This window comes from Amphibalanus amphitrite, unplaced genomic scaffold (genome assembly GCF_019059575.1).
Source record: "Amphibalanus amphitrite isolate SeventyFive unplaced genomic scaffold, NRLGWU_Aamphi_draft 000093F_arrow, whole genome shotgun sequence".
In the NCBI taxonomy this organism is placed as follows: Eukaryota; Metazoa; Arthropoda; class Thecostraca; order Balanomorpha; family Balanidae; genus Amphibalanus; species Amphibalanus amphitrite.
In genome coordinates, this window is record NW_024881589.1 from 483,616 (window position 1) to 510,528 (window position 26,913).

General features: G+C 51.0%; 2 protein-coding genes across 3 annotated transcripts in view; one reads left to right on the top strand and one right to left on the bottom strand.

Moving 5' to 3' along the window:
• The window catches only part of LOC122380197 (dual oxidase-like), a 52,756-nt gene extending 36,649 nt beyond the window's left edge, over nucleotides 1–16,107 (top strand). Inside the window, exons 6-22 of one of the 2 annotated variants that reach the window (XM_043363158.1) lie at nucleotides 2,881–3,047; nucleotides 5,538–5,656; nucleotides 6,044–6,161; nucleotides 7,601–7,810; nucleotides 8,275–8,510; nucleotides 9,279–9,480; nucleotides 9,925–11,015; nucleotides 11,252–11,415; nucleotides 11,772–12,146; nucleotides 12,388–12,556; nucleotides 12,771–12,934; nucleotides 13,193–13,377; nucleotides 13,669–13,833; nucleotides 14,064–14,219; nucleotides 14,548–14,676; nucleotides 14,905–15,067; nucleotides 15,127–16,107. In XM_043363158.1, coding sequence (XP_043219093.1) covers nucleotides 2,881–3,047; nucleotides 5,538–5,656; nucleotides 6,044–6,161; nucleotides 7,601–7,810; nucleotides 8,275–8,510; nucleotides 9,279–9,480; nucleotides 9,925–11,015; nucleotides 11,252–11,415; nucleotides 11,772–12,146; nucleotides 12,388–12,556; nucleotides 12,771–12,934; nucleotides 13,193–13,377; nucleotides 13,669–13,833; nucleotides 14,064–14,219; nucleotides 14,548–14,676; nucleotides 14,905–15,033 — 3,779 coding nt within the window. In that variant the 3' untranslated portion in view covers nucleotides 15,034–15,067; nucleotides 15,127–16,107. Of the gene's footprint in view, nucleotides 1–2,880; nucleotides 3,048–5,537; nucleotides 5,657–6,043; nucleotides 6,162–7,600; nucleotides 7,811–8,274; nucleotides 8,511–9,278; nucleotides 9,481–9,924; nucleotides 11,016–11,251; nucleotides 11,416–11,771; nucleotides 12,147–12,387; nucleotides 12,557–12,770; nucleotides 12,935–13,192; nucleotides 13,378–13,668; nucleotides 13,834–14,063; nucleotides 14,220–14,547; nucleotides 14,677–14,904 lie in introns of both variants that reach the window. The other variant, XM_043363159.1, reaches the window with a different exon arrangement.
• Nucleotides 16,108–16,422: 315 nt separating this feature from the next.
• LOC122380198 (vesicular integral-membrane protein VIP36-like) lies at nucleotides 16,423–26,913 on the bottom strand. Its single transcript, XM_043363161.1, has 7 exons — nucleotides 26,440–26,913; nucleotides 20,708–20,823; nucleotides 20,322–20,410; nucleotides 19,928–20,051; nucleotides 19,585–19,747; nucleotides 18,201–18,434; nucleotides 16,423–17,867 (listed from the first exon to the last, which is right to left on the bottom strand). Exons 1-7 carry the CDS (start codon nucleotides 26,558–26,560, stop codon nucleotides 17,716–17,718), a joined length of 999 nt encoding a protein of 332 aa, XP_043219096.1. The 5' UTR covers nucleotides 26,561–26,913; the 3' UTR covers nucleotides 16,423–17,715.

Consider the following 26,913-nt stretch of genomic DNA (forward strand, 5'->3'; position numbering starts at 1 on the left):
AAACACAAGGCAGAGGTGGAATAGATTTGGGTCGCATCATTGGCTGAGGGTATTTTATCAATGCTAAATATGTCGTGGCTTGAATGTGTCAGCTCACAGTAGCAGAATTTAACAAAGTTTCAAATATAGTTTCAGTCGAATGGGACTACAAAGTATAGAAATTCTTAGAAGTCCACTGTGAGAGTTTCATGTTCGTAGAGGCGGCTCAGTTTATGAGTTTAGAGTTCGTCGAAGTGGTTTGTATGTGGAACGCGGGTGTGTTGTTGGCAGTTCCCAAGGTGTGGCTGCGGGCGAGCCCGAGTAAGAGCCAGGCGTTCCGATGTCAAACCGCTGCTAGGCAGGTCTCTGATGGACAACGGCACATAGATCAGTTCCGCGTATTTATGTAGGGGTCACGCACGAATAAGCGGCATGTATGTATGATGATATAACACGCCTACATAGATGTTGAAATTACATTGAAGGGAAGGTCTCTAGTCAACGTTCGATGAGAGTAGGCAGAAGTTGAGTCGGTTTGGGCTGTTGCTCAGACACGTCTGCTGAATACATATATTTGACAGTATGCATACCTAAGATAGCCTCCTAGGCCGCAATATTCCCATCTTTTTTATCTTAGTTCTGTCTCATCACTCTATCTATATAGCTCGACAGCGATAATGTCACCGATGTGGAAACCTTCAAAGAGAAACTGGGATGGGTCTGTATGTTACCGTGTCTTACTCATAGTGAGTGATTTACCTGTGCAATGTTCCGGCGAATCCCGCCATTCCCATCTTTACCTCACATTATATTCTACGCTCCTAGCCGCTTTGGCTTGAATGGTGTCTTATCGTTAAGCAGGGCATCCCTTTGATTCCCAGTTATGACGAAACCAGAATAGTGAACGGGTGTCCGCGATCCCAACTGGTCGGCGGTGGCCATATCTTACAATCGGTGTACAGTGGTCCGCTATAACGGAGCGCGGCGGGTGGCGAACTGACGACCCTGCCCCTCCCCTCCCTCGGGCTGTAGCCTGCCCCAGCGACGGCCTCGGCTCCTGCCCGGCCCCCGCCTCTACTGGGCCTGTCGTTCACCGGCCATCGGACTCAAACTCACCTGTAATCGGGAACCAGGGGACCGTAGGATACTGCCACGCGATTCAGTCAAACAAAACGCCACGCAACATTACACCGGCATGCAACCTTACAAGGCTTTTTATCAGGGTACTTATCCTTGCTCTGTCATCTGCTTTCAGCATGCTCTATTCCGTACTCATACTCTCGTATCCCGTACTGCCCCTACTCCGGTAATATCCTGTTCTTATATCGATTTGCCATAGTTAACCATTGCCGTCGAACTCCCAGCCCTGTCTCTGCCAAACCAAATCTCGTCAGATTCATTTAGTATCGTAATCCCGTAAGCATCATAGGCCAAAGCCTAACCCCTCTTAATCATGTCATCCCCCTGTCCCGCACAATCCCTACGCCTTCCGCTCCCCCGCCCCGCCCCGCCGCGACTCGGCCTGCACTGCCCAACCCCGCTCAACCGGCCCTGCCTGTCTCGGCCGTGACCCCGACCTCCTCCCCTGTCCTGCCGAGTCCTCCCCCTCCCCGCCCCTGCCCCACCCCGACCCGACCCCGCCCGCTCAGCCCCGCTCGGCACTGGAGGCAGTCGACTCCAATGAAGCGGCACGCCCCGCGCTGACCTTGCCCCATTTCCTCTGTAATCATTGCGACAGGCGCTGCGAGACGCCGCGGGACGCCCGAATGGGGGACTGGTGGCTGCGGGATAGAGCAGGACAGGGCAGAGGGACAGGGCAGAGAGGGACAGGGCAGAACAGGAGAGAGTAGAGGGACTGGGCGTAACGGGACGCCCGCCTGGGAGACTGGTGGCTGCGGGATAGAGCAGGACGGGGAGGGGCAGAGCAGGACAGAGCGGGGTAGAGCAGGATGGGGAGGGGCAGAGCAGGAGAGAGCGGGGTAGAGCAGGACAGGGAGGGGCAGAGCAGGACAGGGAGGGGTAGAGCAGGGCAGGGCGTAATGGGACGCCCGGCTGGCGAAAGAGCTAGGGAGAGATAGGACAGGACGGGAAGCCCGGCCGATTGGCAAGCTGATGGAGGGGTAGGGCGGGGCGGAGCAAAGACGGACGGGGTCGAGCGAGATTGAGCGGGACGGGGGCAGGGCGAGGCAGGTATGGCAGAATGAGGAGTCAAGACAGGGCAGGAGATGGCAGAGCAAGGGTGCTTTTGGCGAAATGAGTCGGTAGTCGGGATGGAAAAGGGACGGAATGGGACAGAGCGGGGAAGGGTGATGTAAGGCTGTTCGCTGGGATGGTGTATTACGTAAGGGAAACAGACAAAGTGAAAAAGATTTCAGAGAAAACTCGGACCGTACTATGAACGATTCCTGCCAAACAAATCCGTTTTATTGCCATCGTTTCTAAAAGCTCCCGCTAGTATTCTAAATGTTCGCATACGAGGAAAAGTACGGGAGAGACGATGGTATTTTGCACACTATTTTACATACGCCTAGTCCAGGGTGGCTGAAATCATCTACCGACATGCTCTCCGTTGGCTGCGCATAATGCCTATCATTAACCTTTAGATACATTCGTCAGTCGCCACCGCAATGACAGCTGTTCGTTTACAGTTCATTGTTCTACCAGTAGTGAATGTATATTTTATGGTCCAATTATCCAATTTAATCTTTACGCAGCTACATGTAAGCACTAGCGCGAAGGCTCACGATCAGTGTTTCGTGAAATACATAAGCGCTCGGCATCCCTGGAAGCCCTAATGTCTCTCAATTGATCTCCACCATTCACGTTTCACGGTTCAGCGACCAGCAGTCCAATCAACTTCCCACCTAACGACACCGCTGACCTGAACTAATGTCGTCACAGTGCTGGGCGACGAGCGGACCAATCAGAACCCGGCGCTGCTGGCGTTCGGCATCCTGTTCTTCCGGTGGCACAACAAGGTGGCGATGCGCGTGCAGGAGGAGCACCCCGACTGGAGCGACGAGGAGGTGTTCCAGCGGGCCCGCCGCATCGTGGTGGCAACGCTCCAGGTGAGACGGGTGGGATGGAGGACCGGGGGAAAGAGAGGGAAAGAGTTCCCTTCTCTCTTTTTGGGGAGAGCAAGGATGAGGTGAGGTTAACTATTTGTAGGAAATTGGCAGAAGGAACACACACGGTGTTTTTTTTTTTAGCAGCTGTCTGCCGTGCGATATTTCAGGAGCGCGCGACATGGACAGAGACATGACTCTGAGCGATAATAACAGTAATCCGGTTTGACCTACTGACGGATAATGACTTGCTCAGGCCCAAGGTTACTGAACTGCTAGGCGCGCCCATACCACACATGTACTAACTACAAGTTAACTAGCAGGCAGAGGACAGGTGGTCATAAACGTAAAACGGTGAATTGTGTGACCAAGAAAACGCGCCGACGAGACCCAAAATATTCATGTATTTACATACATGTTTTACCTAATGTGCATTATTCGCGTCAACTTCTAAGCTTCACAGCTGCAAATTTCTAAGCTCGTAATACGACTTCGTTGTAGACGGTTATTCTCTAGGCCAGAAACGGAAGGGGTACCTAAGCTCAAAGACATCGTTCCCTCCTTCCTCTCACGTGCCCTCTGCGTCGAACCTAATGGGCCGTGTCGCTGCTCCTCGCCTTCTTGCACGCTCAGGACTCGCACAATGAGCATCTTTCCGGGCCGCTAATGGTGGGGCATTACTGTCTGCACACGGTACGGTAGAGGTGTAATAACAACCGAGCGGCGCGAAAGATGAGACATCTCGCCGAGGTTTTTCGGCGTTCGCGAAGTGTTGTTCCGGATGATTACGTAACGTCGTTTCCTTCCCGCCTGTTATGTAAACCTGAGCAGTGTGGAGAGGTCTGTATGTAGTTATCTTTTGCGCTGTGAGCTGCAGTAGCAGCACGTACTGTTGTTCAAAGTCGGCTTGCCAGCTGTCGTGAGTAGGAGCTGGCAGCTGACGTCGTTTGAACAGCTCGACGGGGACTTTCGATGCATGAACGCGGTCATATAGCGAGCGATCTATAGTTTGCGGTTGATAAAGTGGCCATCCATCAACGATACGAAAGGGAAGTTCGATAAGACTGGACCGGTGTGATAACTTTGGCTTATCATGACATTTATTCAACCGGCTATTGCGGAATTCAGCATTTGCTGTGACATCCGTCACTTTTGATTGCACGTTATTCTTTGAGTGCCAGGAGCGACGCCATATTATGGAAATTTAATAACAAACTGATGTTCAAGCCTGCTAGCAAAACCGGTAGCAGCGTGCTCACTTCCTAATCCCAGCAGCAGCGGCGAGCCGGTTCTGTCAATACCACTCGGTGACCTTTGCAGCGTTAAAAGTGAAACCGATCCTACCCGCGTCTCTGACCTGTGCGGCGGGGACGATCCACCGCTCGTCGCGTGCTCGCGGGCTGCGGTCACCGGCTGGCAGCCGACGGACCCGGCAGCGGAACGGTGCAGACGTGCAGCTGAGTCGCGGAATGATGATTGGCCCGAGGATGGCGCCCGGGTGTCATTAGGTGCACGGCGCTCCGCGGAGGCCGCTGATTCCGCTGACCTCTTCTGACGTCTCGGCGCTAATTTCTCCGCGGTGCAGCTGACCAGCTCGCCGGCATGTCCACTGCCTGCCCCAATGATTTGCCCGGCTGGGCCAGTAATAATAACAGCGGCAAAAACTGGGGCTGGCGCGCCTGGCGAGCCGGTGCGCCGCCAAGGCTGGGCGCGGCGAGCGGTGACGCGGCGCGGCAATGACGGCGCGGTGGTGACAGCTCACCGGCACGAGAGGACATCTTTCAACGCGCAACGCGACCGCCGGAAGAATATGCGCCGCTAGATAACTTCCTAACCGTTTGTCAAGTCGGCTATTTCTAAATGAGATGGTCCGGATTCTCGCGGTTGTCGGGTAGTCGTAATTTCTTTATGAGCTCCATTTTATATTGATTGGCTTTTACTTTTTTGCATAATTGGATGTCTGTATCTTTAATATCATATACATTATTCTTGTTCCTGTACTCCTGTTCCTGCTGGTAAATCACTCTCATTTACCATGGGGTCATTGTGGGGCCTTGTTCTGTCGTTCGCTGCTCCTGTGCCGTGACGGGTATAACTGCATTGCTCAGTGCTCACTCCTCTCCCTCTCTAGTCCCTTCCCTGCCCTCGGTCCCGTGCAGTGCCCCTGCTTTGTGTTGCGCTCAGTCCCCAGACCTCCCCGTGCAGAGCACCGGGCCTTCCCGCCCGAAATTTACAGCATTGCACCGGGACCTCCCGCCCGAAATTTACCACACTGCACCCAGGCCGCCATCAGCCATCCATCAAACAACTGTTTGTGTTGTCGACCTGGGCGCACCGGACCGACAAACCGAACCGAACCGAACCGAACCGAACCGAGTCCACTCCGCGCGAGAGCCCAGTGGAGCCGAGCCAAGCAAACCCGCGCCTCGGTCAGCCGTGAGGGCACGTCAAATTACCGAGTGCCGTGGTGTGACAGCTGACCTCCGTCCCCAGAATGTCGCCATGTACGAGTACCTGCCTGCCTTCCTGGGTGACGCCGTGGACCCCTACGAGGGCTACCGGGCCGACGTGCACCCCGGCATCAGTCACGTGTTCCAGTCGGCCGCCTTCAGGTGAGGTCACGTGATCGGCGTCCGTCCGAGTCCCGGTGACTGGTGGGTTGGTCACGTGATGTCTCGGGTCACAGGTGATTGGTGAGCAGAGTTGTGGCCGGGCGACTGAACCGAAACGAATGTCCTCGGCGCTGTGAAGTCGGTCGTACCGACGCCTAAACAACAACATGGTATGTTTCACCCCCGATTAGCGACTCTAATGTTGTTCAAGGAAAGTAGTTGACAGTAATAATATCCCATTTGAATATTAAACAATTAAGAGCATATACAAACCAAGCAAAATGGGGACTACCTTTATGTTCAGTCCTAAATTATATTCGCGACCAGTATCCGCTATTTAAACATTGCTCGCCCGTTTATTCAAGTGCCTTTTCTGCATTTTGTCAGGTTCGGCCACACAATGATCCCTCCCGGCCTGTACCGGCGAGACAACAAGTGCAACTTCAAGAAGACGGCGACTGGGGACGACGCTCTGCGACTGTGTTCAACCTGGTGGGACTCGAGCGTAAGTCCCTGCTTCGACATCAGAGCCCTACGTGTCTGCGTGTTTAGCGAGCCTCGTATGTCGTTTGTGGTCATCAGAGAGTTGAATATTCAAAGCACCGGGTTTCCTCGATTTAATTCATCCTCATACACATAAAAATGTGTATGCTCAACAGCACCTCGATCAGATCGGGGTACACGAAAGTAAAGGCCGATGAAGGTCCTGAATAATCCGTTTATGCATGCAAATTTCACATGTACTTTAGTCATGCTCAGATCGTGACACCCTCCATGCGGGGTTCGACATTGAAACACTGATTGCAGCAAAATAAGCAGCCGTGTATTCCGGGAGTGGGGTGGAAGTTGAACCGGTCATATCGTGACTTCGTGACTAATCTGGGTTCAAGTTGAAGGCCTCGGCCGTCTCAGTCTCACGGAGAACCGTGAGCACACGGGACGATCAAAGCCAATCTGTCCATCGCCTGATGCATTCAATGACAGCCAATCCTACCCTAATCATCCGCCCACTTTCCTCTAAATCACCGACCTTCCCGTCGGCTTTGTCGTGATCGAGCGCTTTGACGTTCTATGCAAACCCTCCTCCTCTTCCCTCGGCTTCTGGACAATTTTCCTCCCACCCGTCATCGCAAATAGAAGATCGGGCACTCGACGGCGTCTTCAGCCTTTGACCTTCCTATATAGCCAGAGCTTGCCTTTTTGTTCGTCGTGCCGAAGCTACTCCCAACACTGAAGGAGTAGACTTGAGAGGGAAATAGGACTGAAAACTGTCTGAGTGGGAGGCCAGAACACTTCAGAGTCGAGATTCAGTCAGCACGGGGTGCGCTGTGATTTATAACTATCTGTCTGACTGACTAGCAGTCACCCCCTGGAGAGCAGTGTGGGTGGGCATAGAGGAAAGCCGCACCCGACAGCGGCACATAGCTGTACCGCACGTTTCCCCAGGCGCGACAACAAACGGTGATTTGTGATTTTCCGCGGCTGGAGAGTGAAAAGAACAGACCAGTTATGTCTCAGGATATTTTGAATACGGCCTACAAGGATACAGGCATCACTTCGGTCATGAACGGGAAAACGATGCTGCGCTGCGGAAACAATGGGCCTGGCCAGTGGGCTGCACCGCAGACGGATAAACTTTGACACTTCAACTTTGGCCTCGGCACAACGACCGTACATACATGTTTCCCGGTCAATGGCAAATAAGTGATTATTGGGCAGACTTTAATCTCTTGGAACCAACTTTCCGTCGGCAAAATTGGGTACGCGCCTCCGTGTCCCGACCTCTCAAACTCTCCGCGTCCTGTCACGGTCATAATCATGACCTGACTTGGTCTAATTTGATCCATGCTCCGACATCTCATCATACTACTCCGTACTCCGGCCGGGCGTCTGATGTGACATTCAACTTGACCTCTGACCTCTGACCGCTGACCTCTCTCACAGGATGTGCTCCAGGACAGCACGGTCGAGGAGCTGCTCATGGGCATGGCCTCTCAGATCGCTGAGCAGGAGGACGCCGTGCTCTGCTCGGACGTCCGTGACAAACTGTTTGGACCGATGGAGTTCTCCAGACGCGACCTGGGCGCCCTCAATATCATGAGAGGTCGCGACAACGGTCTGCCCGACTATAACACCGTCAGAAAGTGCTTCAAGGTGGGTGGCACACAGAGCTTGGAGCAGTCGCGTGTTCGGACTGATGGCGAGAACTAAATACCGCGCAGTGGTTGATGTTTCATATTGTTTAGCGTCAATTCATAAATATCCTTTTTGTGTTGGTAACGCCGTTTTTTAACTTCGCTGCTCATTTGTGCTTTTTTTAAGTTTGGGTTTTCCCAAGAACACTGGGCTTGGATCAAAGCAGATCGCCTTTGCTGAATCACAAAGAAAACATGCATTTAGTTGTATCGTTTGGTCGCAGTATTAGGCTGATTCATTCATGCATGCACTTGCACCAACTCCTATATAAGGCATTCGCATTTCAAAGCAGTTACTACTGAGGAAAACAATCGCGGTGAATACCCACCTGGTACCAGGCAAGCACAGTTACCAACCCGCTCCCTTTTCACGTGAACACCCAGGCCCGTCCGTTGAACCGCACCATCACGCTCCCCCCGCAGCTGCCGATGGTGACCAACCTGACAGAGGTGAACCCGGAGCTGGCGCAGAAGCACCCCGATATCTTCACCGAGCTGATGGACGCCTATAACGGCGACGTGATGAACATTGATTTGTACGTGGGAGGTATGCTGGAGAGCCGGGACGGACCGGGAGAGCTGTTCAGGGCCATCATCAAGGAACAGTTCCAGCGACTGAGAGACGCGGACAGATTCTGGTTCGAGAACACAGAGAACGGGTGAGTTAGCGAGTGAGAGTGAGTGAGAGGTGGCTTGGTCGGTGGGTAAATGGAAGGTCACTGAATATGGTGGTTGGATACAAAATAATTAGGATCGCCAGACTGAAAAATCGGGCAGTGCATGATAGGGAGAGGATAAACGGGTAAAAATATTAAGTTAAATATCTCATAGCGCACGGGGTGTTAGCAGTAGTTACATGCAATCTGTACAGAGATTTGCTTTCATATTTGAAATATTTCGCAAGGTTAACTGTGCACTAACCGTTTATCCTTCGACCTTACTTGTTTGTTTTACCCTGTTCCGGCATACAAGTGCTGTCAATTTGTGAAAATAAGCGGCGTTTAAAACTTACAAGGAAGGAAACTAAATTCTGAGACATGAATGCTGGGAAATTTCCAAGGATGCATGTTGCAATGAAGCATCCGTATAGCGAAATCTACTTTCGATGAAACTGGCGAGGAAATTTACATTAAAAAATAATATTTATGTGCATACGTCATAATCAATGTATTATTGTATATCCTGTAATAAAACGAAACACGGCTAATGAATTTCATTGTTGAATTAGAACAATGTCAATGCATTTCTGTTAATGCAGAGGGGAATCATTGGGTATTTTCCCGTCGTTATACATACTTAGTCACGGTATCACGAATTCCATCACCGATTAGACAGATACGATCGGGTATGATGTCACCAGCCACATCTCATTAATCAGTGACTCGATGCACGCACGTGCTTTGACCAGTATCTCGTCCCGCGTGCAGCGTGTTCTCCAAGGATGAAGTGGAGACGATCCGCAAGGTGCGTCTGTACGACATCATCCTGGCCACGACCAACATCTCTCGGCTCGACATCCAGGAGAAGGTGTTCTTCCACACGGCCGACGACCCGTGTCCGCAGCCGCTGCAGCTCAACGCGAGTCTCATGGAGCCGTGCCGGTTCCTCAGCGGACACGACTATTTCCAGGTGGGTGTTCCAGCGGCCACTTTCCGACCCCTGTTTTCCCGGTGTCATGGGGCGCTGGAGCTGTGAAGCAAATAGGTGGACAATTGGTCGAGTGCTGGACATGTTCTTACAGATTGTGGGGGAGTTGTTTTATTGAGTAGTTGTTGCTTGTGTTCTACATGTTATTGTTTACATTGCACCGTTGTGCTGAACCCGGCGTCATTAGGATTGGTAACGGGTTTGCCGACAACATTTCTTGGAAGTGATATAAAACCACTTAAGTGCAGGGAGGTGAAAAGGAAATCCTACAGCTGCTCTTCATAACAAAACAAAAATGACTAAGATACTTACAAAGGAGTTCCAATGAATTACACAAATTTAATGGAAATGTTACGGTATTTTGGACTTTAAGATTCCATTGTGATTTTTTGCATCATGTCAAGCGTGACCGTTTTGCCGTTCCAGGGCAGCGAAGTGCCGTACATTTACGCGTGCATCTTCCTGGGTGCGGTGCCGCTGCTGACCGCTGGGGCCGCTTACGGCGTGGTGAAGCTGATGAACCGCCGCCGCCGGCGCTACCGCATGAAGCAGGAGGAGAACAACAACGGCAAGTCGACCGACAAGATGTTCGTCACCGAGTGGCTCCACCAGAACCACAAGCGCAACGTCAAGATCAAGTTCGGCCCGGACGTGGCGTTTGTGACGCTGAACCGCAAGGGCATCAAGCTGCGCACGGCGAGGTTCAAGGGCACCGAAACGGTGGTAGTGGAGGTAACCGAAGACTCGCACAAGAAGCCCATGTGTCTGGTCCGGGTGCCGAACGACCACGACGTGGTGCTCGAGTTCGACAACCTCAACATGCGCAAACGCTTCCTGACCAAACTGGAGCAGTTCCTCAACGGACACAGCAAGACAATGGAGACAGTGACCACCTTCAAGGAGCAGATGCTGCAGAACGCTGAGACCAAGGAGCGGAGGCAGAAGCGACTCGAACACTTCTTCCGCGAAGCGTACGCGCTGACGTTCGGTCTGAAGCCGGGTGAGAAGCGGAAGATGGAGGTTTCCAACGACATCATCATGGTGATGCGGACGTCGCTCACCAAGAAGGAGTTCGCCAGCGCGCTGGGCATGAAGGGCGACGCTGTGTTCGTGCACAAGATGTTCAACGTGGTGGACAAGGACGGCGACGGACAGATCAGCTTCCAGGAGTTCCTCGATACGGTGGTGCTCTTCTCGCGCGGCACCATCGACAACAAGCTGCGCATCATCTTCGACATGTGCGACAACGATCGCAACGGCACCATCGACAAAGACGAGCTGTCCGAGATGCTACGGTCGCTGGTCGAAATCGCCAAGACCAACAGTCTGACCGATATGGAGGTCACCGAGCTCATTGACGGCATGTTCAAGTCGGCCGGTCTGGAGGAGAAGGACGTGATGACATACGACGACTTCAAGCTGCTGATGAAGGAGTTCAAGGGAGACCTCATCGCTATCGGACTGGACTGCAAGGGCGCCAAACAGAACTTCTTGGATACGTCCACCAACGTTGCCAGGTAAGAAAACGCGCATGATTTTTAGTTGTGCTTGCCTGTGTATCTCTCATGGAATTTTGCAGGAAGCGTAGTTTGTCGTGCATTTTGAACAAGAAACACTATGCCGACTTAGAAATAATTCAATTTAACTGTGTGTATCTATGCTATAACGATTTTTATCAACTTGACATGTCAGTCGTTGGGCGCAAACGTCGCACAATCCGAGCTTCATGGCCTTGACCGCATACCGTCCACAGAATGCCCAGTTTCCGTGTGGACGCCTTCAACGAGCGTCGCGACCACTGGTGGTGGAAGCGCTGGGACAGCTGGGTGACCTTCCTCGAGGAGAACCGGCAGAACATCTTCTACCTGTTCGTCTTCTACGTCATCACCATCGCCCTGTTCGTCGAACGATTCATCCGTGAGTTTGCAGCACGTGGTGTCTGAGTAATGCACCGTTCCAACCCATGTAACACCTGCAGCAATTTAATTGAACACTTGCTCTGACTACAGGGAAAACATGATTTAAGTGAGGCGTTGGAAAACATTGGACGTTCAATCACAGTCGTAGTTCATTGTTTTATCTGAGTTCATTAGCGAGTTTTCCTCCAGACTTTCACCATTATATTCCTTTGACGTATGTAGACCATATCTGACATGATGATATCTGGGTCAATGTAGAGCGCAGCGTACCGCCCTTATCCGGCTACCATCATGCTGCACCGCTATGAACACTGAACAATGAACACTGCTAACACACGTCCGTGCACCCCGCAGACTACAGCTTCCTGGCCGAGCACACCGACCTGCGGCACGTCATGGGTATCGGCATCGCCATCACCAGAGGATCGGCCGCCTCGCTCTCATTCTGCTACTCGCTGCTCCTGCTGACCATGTCGCGCAACATCCTGACGCTGATGAAGAACTACTCGATCCACCAGTACATCCCCATCGACTCGCACATCCAGTTCCATAAGATCGTGGCGTGCACGGCGCTCTTCTTCACGATCCTGCACGCGGTGGGCCACCTGGTCAACTTCTACCACGTGTCCACCCAGAGCCTGGACAACCTGCGCTGCCTCATGAAGGAGATGACGTTCCAGAGTGACGCCAGACCGGGCATCATGTTCTGGCTCTTCAACACACTGACAGGTGAGACAAATTGAATCACTTCCATGCAGAACGCAGGGAAATTACTATACAAACCAACCAGCTCTTTGGCTAGATGCCAAGGGCATGTGCTATAGCAAATTTGTCTTGTGCTTTACCGTATAAGCAGTTATGTCATAAAAAATCAAAAAGGCGAATCGTTGGATTCATGGTTGCCTTCCTAATACCGCAGCAGTGACTGAGTCATGTGTCCACTTGAAGCTAACGTTTGATTCGTCGCCAGGTATTTCTGGCGTCGTGCTATACATCATCGTCATCATCATCTTCGTGTTCGCGCACCCGCTGGTGAGGAAGAGGGCGTACAAGTACTTCTGGTACTCGCACTCGCTGTACTACTGGCTATACATCCTCAGCATCGTGCACGGACTCGCCCGGCTGACGGGACCTCCCAGGTGAGGCGGTGCTCACGTGCGCATTCTCAGAAACACGTTCGCAGAAACTCCCGCACGGTGACCTCAAGAGCCTTGCTATCACAGCGAAGCGTTCAATATCATAACACTAAGTAGGTTCTCATTTTCGACAGCTGCATTGCAGTAGACGAAAGACTTCTTATGTCTGACGATAGACGGTAGGAAAGATCTGAGGTAGCACCGCACGTTTCACCAGGTTCTGGATGTTCTTCATCGGCCCCGCCATCATCTACACGTTCGACAAGATCATCAGCCTGCGCACCAAGTACATGGAGCTGGACATCATCGAGACCGAGCTGCTGCCCTCGGACGTGCTGAAGATCAAGTTCTACCGACCACCCAACTTCCAGTACCATTCTGGTGAGTTATCTTCCCGCGAAGCAAGAAAGTTGATGTGGTAAAGGACTCGGCCCATAGCTTGGTGTGCTTTAGAGACGACAAGATTTAACCAGCGAGATGCTGGATGGTCCAAGACTCCAAGCAGTGCAGCGCTGAGCTCACTGAACTCAACGTCCCTGTGGTGCCACCTGTTCGTATTGCTGCCAGTTGCGCCCTCTGTGGTCTCCAGATAGCAATCGGCTCTGTTTTGACGCCATCATCTCATTTCCTTGTCGACAGGCGAGTGGGTCCGACTAGCCTGCACCGGAGTGGGCGACGAGTACCACAGCTTCACACTGACCTCTGCGCCACACGAGAACTTCCTGTCGTGTCACATCAAGGCGCAGGGACCCTGGACCTGGAAGCTGAGGAACTTCTTCGACCCCATCAACTATGTACAGGACGAGGACGCGCCGCCTCCGAGGGTGAGAATGCCACAGCCTGGCACCACACCGTCTGTCATGCTAGCTACTGCGGCAAGCCTATCACAAACGAAGGCAGTCGATAATTCGTTGAAAGTCGTGTCTTTGTTGCGTTAATTTGACGATGACTTTCAACATCATGCATAAAACGAATAGATGCTCGCCCTAATCAGAACTGTATATCACTAGGCCTAGGCCACTCTATCATTATTTCATGCATTCACCAACGTAGTCGTCTGCGGAAGTCCCCCTCCCCACATTCTATCTGACCATCGGTCCCTCCCATTCTGTCAGATCCGTCTGGAGGGTCCGTTCGGAGGCGGTAACCAGGACTGGTACAAGTTCGAGGTGGCCGTCATGGTAGGCGGAGGCATCGGCGTCACCCCGTACGCCTCCATCCTCAACGACTTGGTGTTCGGCACGTCCACTAACCGCTACTCGGGAGTCTCCTGCAAAAAGGTGCGTGCGGACTCGGGAGATTGGGGAGCTGGTCAGTTGAGCCGATAGAGGCAAAGGACCACGTTGTCAGATCGACTCACGAATAAGACTGACTTAAAATCAATTTTTAGGTGGCAGAGAAATCTGGTTTACTATAAATATACTCGTAGTGTCAAGTACGGATAAGAAAGCAAAATATGCACTACCCACAAGCACAGCCTGAACTAACATCTCCATCTCATTATTACCAGGTGTACTTCCTGTGGATCTGCCCGTCCCACAAGAGCTTCGAGTGGTTCATCGACGTCCTGCGGGACGTGGAAAAGAAGGACGTCACCCAGGTTCTGGAGATGCACATCTTCATCACACAGTTCTTCCACAAGTTCGACCTGAGAACTACCATGCTGGTAAGACATCTTTTTATATCTTCGTTCTTTCGTTCCAGTAAACATCTATCAAGGGCGGGAGATTCATCGTCACCTTCAGGCTTCAAGTGCTCACTTGATCATCCCCGCTCATACACCGACTGTGCGAGAGCTACAGTTTCGCTTCGACTTCAATGTCAAGGCCTTAGCAACTTATTTTAACGTCCGATAATCTTAAAACAGACTCACAGTAAGTTCAAATGTTAGGTATGGTGGCTAGTTAGTCTCGCTAACTCACTGAATCTCCCTCTGCATGTTCACTACTCTAGTGAGCGAGGACCTGTGTTCACAACGTGTTTCTTGTTTCCAGTATATCTGCGAGAACCACTTCCAGCGGCTCTCGAACCGTTCCATGTTCACCGGCCTGAAGGCCATCAACCACTTCGGCAGGCCCGACATGGCCTCCTTCTTCAAGTTCATCCAGAAGAAGCACAACTACGTAAGTGGTTACTGCGGTTTGACATGAGCACCAGCTTCATAGCGCATGTCCTGTATCCGCTTCGCTCTCTAATCATTATTTGAAAACCTACCACAGCCTACAGAGCAAGCAACTACATAAGATGAAATATACTCCCTTCACGCATCGAGTATTCAGCCATGTTTTGTTCTGCTAAGCTGACAAGTCCCTTCTCGAGATGGTAATTGACACCGACTGTTTCCACCGCAGGTCTCCAAGATCGGCGTGTTCAGCTGTGGCCCGCGTCCGCTGACCAAATCGGTCAGCACGGCATGTGATGACGTCAACAAGGGCCGCAAACTGCCCTACTTCATCCACCACTTCGAGAACTTCGGCTAGTCGTGCGCGCGTGTCTGCGGCGCCGGCCGGGGGTCGGCGGGACGCTGCCGCCTCTCGCACAGCGTCAGGGTGGCAACACCCGGTGCCGAGGGGCGGCAGCGTCGCTAAAAGAGGCTCTGAACTATGAGACGGCAGTGATCGCGCTGGGCTTTCGGTGCGGGTCGAAGTGCTGGGGTACCAGTGCGCCGCTCCGCCCGAGCGACCAGGACTGCCCTGCGACGATGGACAGTCTCAGTGCTTCATCATTGCGAAGTGGACTGTGGACGGTGGACATTACATTGTGGTGTGTGTCTGTGACGTGTGGACTGTGGAATGTGGATTATCGACAGTAGTGAGTGCTAGTAGATAATCTTGCCATGGGAGTGCGTGTGAACCAGGCTTTCACGGACTCTACGCCTTCCATGGTTTGTACTGGACCCTGTGGTTTGCGTATGGTGATGTGCCGTGCTGCGGCACTGACCGAACGCAGCTCAATACGACGGTATTCCGTGACCGGCCCGTGCCGCCGAGCTCCTCTGCCGAGGGGCTCACACCGGCAGCTGTGGCGGGCCACGCAACGGCCGTCAATTGCCGACTCCGAGACAGCATTCGAGCATCAACAGTATCAACGTGTGACGATTGTGCGGCGACCGGGCGGCGCCAGCACTGTCCGGCCACTACCACCCGGGCGGACAGTGTGAGAGGCTGGCAGACTCGGCCGGTCCGGCGCCCGCCACGACGCTCTTACGGGATCGATAAGTCTTTCGTGAAGTGTGCCGGTGACGGGATGGCGCTGAGCCGAGGGGGCGCGTCGCCCCGCTCGGACCCCGACGCGCCATGTTGGCGACGTCGGGGGCGCCACCCAACCTGTTTATTTATACGCGAGGGCGAGTGTTCGAACACACAGTCGCCGGACCGGGAGTGATTTTATCGCTAGGTATTAGGACGTCAACAACGGATATTTCCAAGTCTTAGAAAAATGTGTGAATGTGAGGTGTCTTCTACCTTTCCCTTCTTTTCTGGATGAAATTGACTGGTACTCTACACGGCAGAGGTTTCTGCAATGGATATTTTGATAAATAAATGTGTCGACAATACCTTTGTACCACCGTCCACTACCGCCACAAACGTCGATGCCCACTGACAGAAGGTTATCAAGAAAAGAAACAATCTAGCGAAAAAAAAAAACGAAATAAACTGAGCAGCCGAGGCCGTTGGCTTGAGCGAGCCATATGGATGTAAATGTGAATGCGGATCACTCTAACACAGACACTATTCCTCACCGGCTGTCGAGAGAAACGACCGAGGAACGCGACCACCAGTACTGAAGGCTTATGAAAAGGACTCCAGATTCAGGTCAAGAGTTTCAGAAATTGAGGATCATCACCATTCCTGAGACAAAACACCATATTTGTCAATCCACGCACTTTATTCCAAACACTCTTGGATGAGCGAACGCCGACTGCGCGTTCCGGCTGAGGCCCAATGTGGCGCCACTGAGCGACGGTGTAAAAATAGCAGATCCGACAAATATCCGGGTCGAATCCAGCCCGCCGCCAGACTGCGAGACGCTCCAGCGCGCCGGCGCCTTCCAACTCTCAGCTCAAAGGTAGGCTGCCTGAAGCCTACATGCACCTTGTGTGAATCCCGAAGTTCGGCCGTTTTCCTAGGGAACCCTAAATTCACTCGCATTCTGATAAGAGCCGCTGAGACGCATGCCTGGGCACACCAGGGGCTGTCCCACCCAGCATTGCTCCCCGTTTAGTAGACAGTCCGCCACCATTCACTGACCTGTTTAGACTAGCCCCTACGCGGGGTCATTTAGCTACTCAATCGCTGCGCCGCCAGGTTCACACCACGATTATCATGTGAGCGCTCGGCGCCTCCCGCGGCCCGCACTGCCAAGTCTACGGGTCACTGGCGACCTCTTTAGGAGCGCCGTGTACCCCAGACGGCACTGCCAGCCACCGCGCTGAGCCGCGGTATGCCCGGTTCGAGCGGTTCCAACCCGCGGACAAAACGCCCTCGTGGCTCTATCACGGCGCTTCCATTTCAGAAACATTGACACTCGCGAACATAAAAACAACACGGTAAGCCGAAAACGCAAAAAGGATCGGACACTTCACAAACCGAGCCGTTAAGCGAGCCCCGCCGTATATAGGTACCGATTATCACAAGCTTGGAACTAAATAATGCCAACTTTGACCGATATCACTCCCATCTGCAGCATAAGGTGCAACTGAGGACCGGTGATTGTCAATCCATCCGCTCTCAGGCGAAAAAGATTAAGTAATTTTACAAAAGCATATCACAATCAGCCTGATTTTCTCCTGGGGAAGCCTAATTGTCCAGCAAGTCCACGATACGGCACAACTGGTGTCTGAAGTTCGGGCGAATGACTCTCCGTATGATGGCATGTACGATAACGTCGACTGTGATTGGATGGCTCAGCTGCTCTGGTCTGGGGCGCCAGCCACGCTGTCAGACAGACTTACCGATGGGCGCAGTTCCGACCCGGCGGTGGCGTGGCTCCGCAGCCGCCGCCCTGACGCCATCACCGCCCGCAGCGCCCACACAGCGCCCGCTCGGCCGCCGCGCCCGGAGGGAGCCCGTCCGTATTGCGTTCTGGAGCGAGCGCGCCGCGACGCGGCGAAATAACACCATCACAGTCCACTGTCCCGCCCCGTCGGTGGCACCGTCAGCTCAGTACAGCCGCTTGCGCGAGTGCTCGTTTTGCTTCACGTAGAAGATGCCGCCGATGAATATGGCGCCGCAGACGACGATGACGCCCACAAGGATGAGGAAGAGCTTCTTGAAGCCGGACATCATGGACGGCTTCGGGTCGTCCACGTGGTCTGCGGGGAGCGCGGGCATGGTTAATGACAGTTGGGAGAAGCAAGATCTTAGATTACACGTAACTAGGTTTGGGATAGACCTACCATACCAAAAAGGCTAAATATTTACCTATTGAACACGTTGCATTTTGAAATCCTTCAGTGCATTATGCGTGATTAGTTTATTGCCCAACGAAAACTTGATATAATTTTCGACTTGCTCATCTCCATCTCCTCAACACCACTCACCAATATCCGTTACTCGCACAGATGACTTTTTCCCTTCGACTCCATGCCTCACTCATCCCCCACAACTCAAACAGACGCACCCCCCCCCCCCCCCCCACGACTCACCCCGTGGCGCCTCGAAGAAGGACGCCGAGGGCAGTACGTTGGCGCGCTCCTTGTTAACGGCCGGGTCCTGGTCGGGCGAGTCGAGGTCGTACACGCGCACGCTGTAGATCTCGTGCGTGTCGGTGAGGTCGCCGGTGGCGGCCGTGATGCCGAAGTAGTAGCCGGTCGGAAGGATGATGCCCGGAGCGGTCAGACACTGGCTCCAGGCGCGCCGGTTCTCCACGTCCGTGTACACTGGCGGGGGAGGCAGCGGGGCTCGGTGAGATTTTTATGTGTAGGTGTGGGAAATGACTGGGGGAAGGGGGAGAGAAAGAAAAAATAGATGTGAAGGGCGAGAGAAGCAGACGGAGCTAATGAAAGAAAGTGATTGAATGAGTGACCCTGCACGTGCAGGGCCGCTTCCAGATCTCAAGAACAGCTGGGCCGATTGCGCTCCAATTTTGTACACTACGAGGGACCTGCGACTTGCGAGTCGGGTGCCGTGTAAAGTCAGTTGTCAGTCAGTCGGGTAAGAGTCAGTTGGAGCCCAGTATACACGCCCGCACGTCCAGGGTGCCGCTTCCACATCCCAAGGACGGTTGGGTCGTTTACGCTTAAATTTGGCACATAGTCGGTACGTAGGGTGTCGTGCACAGGCCAGCTGGAAGTAGCACCTCACACTTTTGCAAGTATAGTCGACTACAGAATGATGTTCCACTTTTCACAGGCAATTATTTGCCTGGAGTGGTAGGCTGTGCCGCATCACACGGGCTGAGTTCACAAATTATGGCTTTGTCCCAATGCTCACAATCGACACGCTTAATTGCGTGATAAACGGCACAACTTAGCGCTCCGGTCAACTGATAGCTTCTGAGGAGTGGAACATCATTCTGTAGTCGACTATACAGGGATTACTCCATCGCTACCCGTTTACCGCCCCAAAAGGAGTCGTACTGGTGTATATCGGCAGCAGCTGCAGCAGGTGTCAGCGTCACTCCTAACCCCTAACCCCGCCCCTCTGATAACGCCCTTAGTCACCTCCTCATTATCAGGCAGCTGGTGCCCGGTCGCTGAAATCGCGGTACTACAAGCAGGTGCCCGGACCCCTAGCCAGTCGGGACGCTAACCGACTCGATAACAGAGGGTGACACTTCACAGGCGCGCACTTGACGTCGCGGGGGAATACCACACCGTGCGGTGAATGGAGCCGGCCTAAACAGCCATAATCAGGGTGGTACAATTTAGCGTTTGAATTGAAGGTGTCCTGGCTGCTAGCCGTTCTACGATGTAACAAAATAACAAATACGCATCTTATCACACGGCTGCTTAGGTAGGTTAAAGGATGAGCTCGATAACACGACCGATGCATTGCATTCGTCGAAACAACACCTTTCATTGAACTCACCGGTGACAGTGTCGTCGGCGTACTTGATCTTGACGTAGGTATCGTGCTCGCGTCCCCGGAACTTTGCCGAGCAGCCGGCCACCTGCGTGTGGGTGCCGTCCCGGTCGTGGTCGTAGTGGAGAGTGCCGTTGTTGACCATCGCAGAGATGTACGGGTGTTCGTGCTGCGGGGGCACGAGGGGAGCGGTCAGACGGGGAGAGAGAGAGAGAGAGATCCGACATGAAATACACAGGGGCAAATGTACGATTCAACATTCATTCCTCATCTCAACCAACAGTGCATTTCTCGATCCAGAAAAGACAGCGAAGAAAGCACATTCTTAGCTGGTTGACGCCGCACTCACGTTATGCACTCCGTTGTAGTTGTTGTACGTGTCCAGGATCACTCCCAGGCCGACAAAGTAGTCGTTGCTGCCGAAAACCGAGCAGTGTGCGCCTCCGGGACACGTGCTGGGGTCGCGGACATACCTGGGGAACGGACAGCGTTAGAGGGCGTGCTGTGTATCCAATGGCACCGAAATACTTTACTCACATTACACATAATACACTCGGACCTCGGGAAACGAGCTACGATCTAAACACATTAAATAGTACAAATAGAAACTTGTGATCTATGTCATACTAGCCAGTCAATGCTCAGCCAATAAAGGCAAAAGGCGTCGATTCGAAGTTATGTTTAAACTGCTGCCTAACAAAATTAAAATATCTGATATTGTACTGCCACTTGCCAGCTCTTACCATATCGCGAATCCGTCTCCAAAGAGGTCCTTGCCGCTGCCAAACACCTTGAAATGTACCTCCATTTCCCAGTTTCTGCTGTAGCATGGCTGAAAACATTTACCAAAAATATGTCATATTTTGGTATCGGAGTTGAACACTGGTCAGCTTAGCAGTGAGGTCGCAATAAAAAGGCAAAACATGCACACCCAGCAATGCTCAAATTACTCTCTTATGTATATCAATGCAAGATAATCACAGCGAGCCCAGCAAAATACTCGCAGCAGCTTTGAAAATCAGAGGTCACGTTTCTCATCAATATTTCTCAAGGAAATATAATTCATGGTGAACAGCCTCTACATAAATATGCGAAAACATAATCTTTAAGAAGTTCATTCAGCACTCACATGTCTGTTCCAGAGACCACCTTGCATGCTGCGCGCGTCTGGCGTCAGCCGAATGAAGGTGTCTGATGCAAACGCCGAGCCGCGCAGCTCCCAATTGTTCAGCGACGAGCCCGAGCCTGGCAGCGGGCAAGCAGGGTATCAATCAGTGTGTGACTGCCTGCGGCCCGTGAGCACCTATTCTTACTACCAAGCATCTCAATAAGTATATATGTATTGGCTAGGCCCTGCTAGTTTGACTTCGTCGGTCTTACTTCATCTCGCAGGGCTAGAATATTTGCTGCAAATATCTGGTTGTCTCACACTTCCGTGTAAACGACCGGTGGTGCGGTGACGGGCTGTGGCCTTGAGACGCCGCCAGTTTATTATGTTACAAACATTCTATGATGCGGTGTTTTCCGTAGATGAAAGATATATTGGTAGAGTGGAATGATTGTACAGGGTGTCCCAGAAGTCTTGAAGCTTTTTTATTTTTGTCGTGTGACTTTGCTATGCCACCGATTAAGACAAATTATGCCTCAAATGAAAGAGAATGAACTGAAATTTTGTATTTTCATACGTAGAGCACCACTTTAGTCACGTGGCCCCCGTTGTGAGTCGCACAAGAACGAGCGCGAGAGATCACGTTCTTCGCTGCCGCCAAGATCTCCCGATTTGCGAAACACCGGTGTCGCCATGCCCGTTGCTTGTCAGCTTCACAGCCTTATTCCATGAAGCGAGCCAGGAAACAGCGTGCTGCATCCCCGAGAAAACATTAGCAACATAATGATTTACTGATCAGAAAGTCTTCTGAGATGTTTTCACGCATCCAGGCTACGAAAATAAGGCTCAGCTGCTTGAGCGCGCTAAGCAACATTTGATTCGTCGCATTATTATGGGGCTAAAACAAATATCAACCTGTCACAAATAACATTTGCGACATATATTTGCGACAGGTTGATAATTTGTCTTAGCCCCATGATAATGCAACGAATCAAAGGATTAAAATGGGCTGTTGCTGAGTGCGCTCAACCAGCTGAGCCTCATTTTCGTAATGGATGCGTGAAAACATCTCAGAAGACTTCCTGATCACTGATCAGTAAATCATTATGTTGCTGTTTTGTTGCGGTCTGGGGTCAATACGCTGTTTCCTGGCTCGCTTAATGGAATAAGACTCTGAAGCTGACAAGCAACGGGCAGTGCGACACCTGTGTTTCGCAAATCGGGAGATCTTGGCGGCCGCGAAGAACGTGATCTCTCGTGCTCGTTCTTGTGCGACTCACAACGGGGGCCACGCGACTAAAGTGGTGCTCTACGCATGAAAATACAAAATTTCAGTTCATTCTCTTTCGTTTGAGGCATCATTTGCCTTAATCGGTGGCATAGCAAGGACACACGACAAAAATAAAAAAGCTTCAAGACTTCTGGGACACCCTGTACATAAAGCAGACTTTAAGACTCTGACGAGCTTGAGATCGCGGGTTCGAATGCGACCGACGGCAATAAGCTACCACGTGTTTTACCGATTTTTTAACTCTGCATCACTATCAGTGGGTTAAAATACCACTCATGAAGCATAGGATGACTGTGTAAGATGCCAAATTTTCAACTATGTAGCTAGTGAGAAAGCCAGTTCAAATCCAATCAGTCTCAGTTCATTATATAAAGCTCACCTGTAACATAACCTAACCCAACCTAATCCAAACTAACCTAACCTCTCCCAATGTTACCCAACCAAACCTGATCTAATGTGTTAGGTAAAAACTCGGTGGGTGTTAGGTCACTTTGGGTTAGGCTGGATTATGTAAGGTCAGATTAGATTCAAACTTGATATAATGAACTGGGCATTATGGGATTTGCACCAGCTGTCTCCAAGACAGTCTCACTAGTCACTACAGAGTTCAAAATTGTGCTTCGTACACAGTTATCTGCACTCCATCAGTGGTATTTCAACCCACTAATATAGTAGGGGAGAGCGGGGAGAGTTGTATCATGTCCAAGTTGTATCAGGGCGAATTGTGCCAAACTTATCCAATGGATGGCGCTCGTGACACGACCAGCCGACGAGGTTTTCCGGGCGCCATCTTTCCCTGTTCTATCTTGTGGCTGAGTGGACGCGTCTCGAGGTGAGAGCCGATTTTATGTTTTTTTAATGTCATTCTAAAAAAATAAGTTGCAAGAAAATGTGTGTTCTGGGCATTTAGATGTGCACGAATTTGAAAGATCTCCGTAGCGGTGGTGAGGGTAGGTTCTAAGGCTGCGTGAGTGAAAACGGATTTCTCCAGCTGTCCGCTGTTTTTTTAGCACGAGGATGTTTTTTCCAAGATGGCGGCTAGGTACATGTTGTATCAGAGCCGGGTGGGGTATGTTGTAACATGTATGTATGTTTGTATGTATGGGTATGTTGCTTTTGATCGCGAAAGCTAAGCCCCTGGCTCGCGTTTGTAGGTAGCTAGTCAATGCTCGTTCCATTTCGGCACAATGTGTTAGCTTCTTCATGCTCTTAACGGGCCACTTTTGCGTCTAGTATGTTTCGTTCGGATCGCATTGACCTAAGTTTGGTCTAATAAAGTGAAGCCTTTGAGCATACCTATACATTGCATTAACCCCATTTAATGTTGTTGTTATGTTCAAAACCAGTAGCAAGCACACTCCCTGAAACGTGAAATAGTGATACAAATTACCCCACCATGTGATACAACTCACCCAAGCCATGGGGCAAGTTGTATCAAAAACATTGTTCTATTCGGGAGACCGTAGAAGAAAAACTGGTAGAGGTAGCGGAAAAGTTACTTTGCACAAAAAAGCAGAAGAATCAAGGAAGGGGATAGTATGGAAATAATGAGTTTATCACGGATAGTTACGAGGTTATGGGTCTCGGAGTAAAAACTGATACAACCCACCCCACTCTCCCCTAATGATAGTTCAAAAATTGGTAATAAACACCGTGATTTCTTGCCACCGTTGGAATTCAAATGAGCAATCCCAATCTGAATCTCATCACAGAGCTCAAAACTCAGTACAACGTACAATTATTCATCACTGCCAAATTTCTTTTGATAGAAAATGCAGTAGGTAGGTATATGTGAAGATGGTACGTATATCGCTGAATTTTCGATTCTCGCGAAGTTGCCGTTTCGCCATTGGAACAAAGTTGCGCGGCAGCATATTGGGGGTGCGAGCCACCGTCCAAAACTAACGTAAATTGTCAACAGCAGTGCAAAGAGGTGCTCAGAGTTTGCTTTTTGAAGAATTAACCCTCGCCCGTATAGGGGGGGGGGGGTCGAACGGACCCCCCCCCCCCATAGTTTTTCGCGAATAACTCGCGTAAAAAGCGGCCGATCGCGATGAAACTTTCAGTACCCTCGCGTTCATCAATTTCACACCTTCCCTGAAAATTTCATGACCCTGTCCCAAATGACCTTTGACCTGTGACCTACTTTTCGAGAGCATGTTTGGCTGGAATCGCGATTCGGCGTATGTCGGCTCGCATTAGCCGCGCGTTTGCAGTCTTTTCGTGGTTTCAAGCGTTCAAACATGTGATATGATGTTGCCCCCATGCATTAGGGTGGGTGTCAAGGTCACCTGAAGGTCAGGTCAGGTCAATGACCTTTGATGACCTCGGTTCACTTTTTCGAGTTTTACATGTTTCTAGGCCAGTTTTTGGAGCTGAATTGGAATTTAGCAACCATATATGAACATTTACGAAGTAGTTTTGGTGCCTTCGTAACATGTTATGAAGCTGTCAGAGGTGGTTGCCACCTACTCCCTTACTGGTTGACCTGACCTGACCTGACCCGACCTGGCCTAAATACATGAAGACATCATCTGTGATCAAAACTAACATGATATTCGTGATCAGCACCCCGAAAAACCCCATAGCAGTTACACTTTACGACGTTCTAACAGGTCCCGATTTTCCCGCCTTTGGGGTCATTGACCTGACCTGCAAGGTCAACCAATGACCTAAGACCTTAAAATTGGGTATCATCGGCTTCCTCTCGTCACGGGCAACACGCTCGTTTTTTCCGCGAAGCTCTAGCTCGATCAGGGGCGAAACGGCAAGGGGGGTCCAACGGACCCCCCCCCCCCCCCCCTTATACGTTCGCGGCTGGAAAAACACCAATACGGGCGAGGGTTAACAAGTGATACGCTATACCGTATTTTTTGTTAATTCTTCAAAAAGCAAACTCTGAGCACCTCTTTGCACTGCTGTTGACAATTTACGCTAGTTTTGGACAGTGGCTCGCACCCCCAATATGCTGCCGCGCAACTTTATTCCAACGGTGAAATGGCAACTTTGCGAGCATCTACACATTTACCAAAAATGCTGCATCATAGTATGTTTGTGATGTAATAAACTAGCAGCCGTCTCAAAGCCACAGCCCACTACTGCACTCCAGCATTAAATTGAAATGGAAGTGTGATGCCTGCTGAAAGACTACTGCAAATCTTGCTTGCTCCATAATTGTGCAAATATCATGAATCATGATCACAAGAGATAAAAACAAATTGCAGCATAACCCAGTTGAAGTCAGTGCTCTCATCATCACCATGCTGATTACGAGCGAGCGAGCGCAGCGAGCGAAGTGAGTCTTTTCAATATAACGGAAAAATCTCAGTATGAGCGGCCCGGCCCGGCCTGTAACGCTTTTGAGAGGCTTATATCTCAGCAACCGCTGGACCGATTGGCCTGCGGTCTTTTTTGCTGGGTAGCCCCATCCCTTCTACCCCGTAATTGACTACTTTTGATACATCTCAGTGACCGTCGTGGCACGTGCCACGTGAAAAGTCAAGGGTGTTCAAGCAGTTTTGCAAAAGTAATTATTTTGAGAGGCCCATATCTCAGCAGCGGCTTGAGTGATTGTCTTGCGGTAATTTTTATAGGGTAGCTGCATCCCTTCTACCAAAGGTCGGATACTCTTGATCTATGTGAGTGACCCCCACTGCACGTGCAAAATACAAAAAGAAGAGGTGCCAAATTTTTTCCCATTTCAGTAACTCGGTAATTACTGGGGCGATTTTGCTGAAACTTGGCATACAGGTAGGCACCGACCAGGCAATGCGTTCCCATGTGTTGCAGTTAGCGTGCTACTGCACGTGCGCACGTGCAGGGGGCGTTTCCAGATATCGAGAACGGCTGGGCCAATTGCGCTCAAATTTGGTACACGGTTGGGGACCGATTAGTAGGGTGCCGTGCAAAAGTCATTTTGGACCCCGTTTGCACGTGCGCACGTGCAGAATGACGCTTCCAGATCTCAGGAACGGCTGGGCCAATTGCGTTCAAATTTGGCACACCGCTAGTGACCGGTTAGAAGGGTGCTTTGCACAAGCCCGTTGGAAGTACCCCCTCGCCCTTCGGCACATGCACGGCTCACTATCTCGCTCGCTCTTTCTTCGCCCAAAAGGCGTTTTACTGGTGCATAACACTGAAACAAAATAAGAAGAAATTGGGGCATTGGTAGAGCAGACGTCACATGAAGGTTTTCCAACCAAGGAGAGGCGCTGTAGGTTTGTAGGTTGTAGGGTAGGTTTGTAGGTTGTAGGTTTTTAGGTTGTAGGTTTGTAGGTTGCAGGTTGTAGGTTAGGTTAGGTCAGGTTAGGTTAGGTTTGTTTAGGTTTTGTTAGAAAGAAGTATCTCCAGGCATAGCGCCTCTCCTTGGTTGGAAAACCTTCGTGTGATGTCTGCTCTACTAATACCAAAATTGGTTGGCCAACACGAACAATAATTAAAGTGAAATGTCTCCACCACTCACCATGGAAAGGTCGTATCAAGGAGTTCTCACGCTTCATGTACTCATTTGTGTTCCATGTTGAAGATACAAATTGTGGGAAGCTCACAATGTTCAGAAAAGCAATTGTAAGCGAAAGATACATATTTGGATATATTTCAGGAAGCGGCCCAGCCGAAGCCACTAGTTCCAGTCTTGAACTCAAACTGAAACCGTGGTTCAAACTGGCTCAAACACTTCAACTTAATTCTGTCAGTGACAACGGAACCCCTTGGATGGGTTTAACCGCACTCACAGCTTCGGCTGATTTTTCCTAACAGTCCTTTAAAAAAAAAATCGAGAAAATTTTATACCGAACAGATCAAACAACAGGACTTTTTCGCAAAATTCAATCCAATTTGCAGGAGGAGACCGGCAAATAATTGAAATAATACACAACAACAAATGACGATTGCTGACGACATCAAAAGTACAAACTGGCGCAAGTGAGTCAAATCT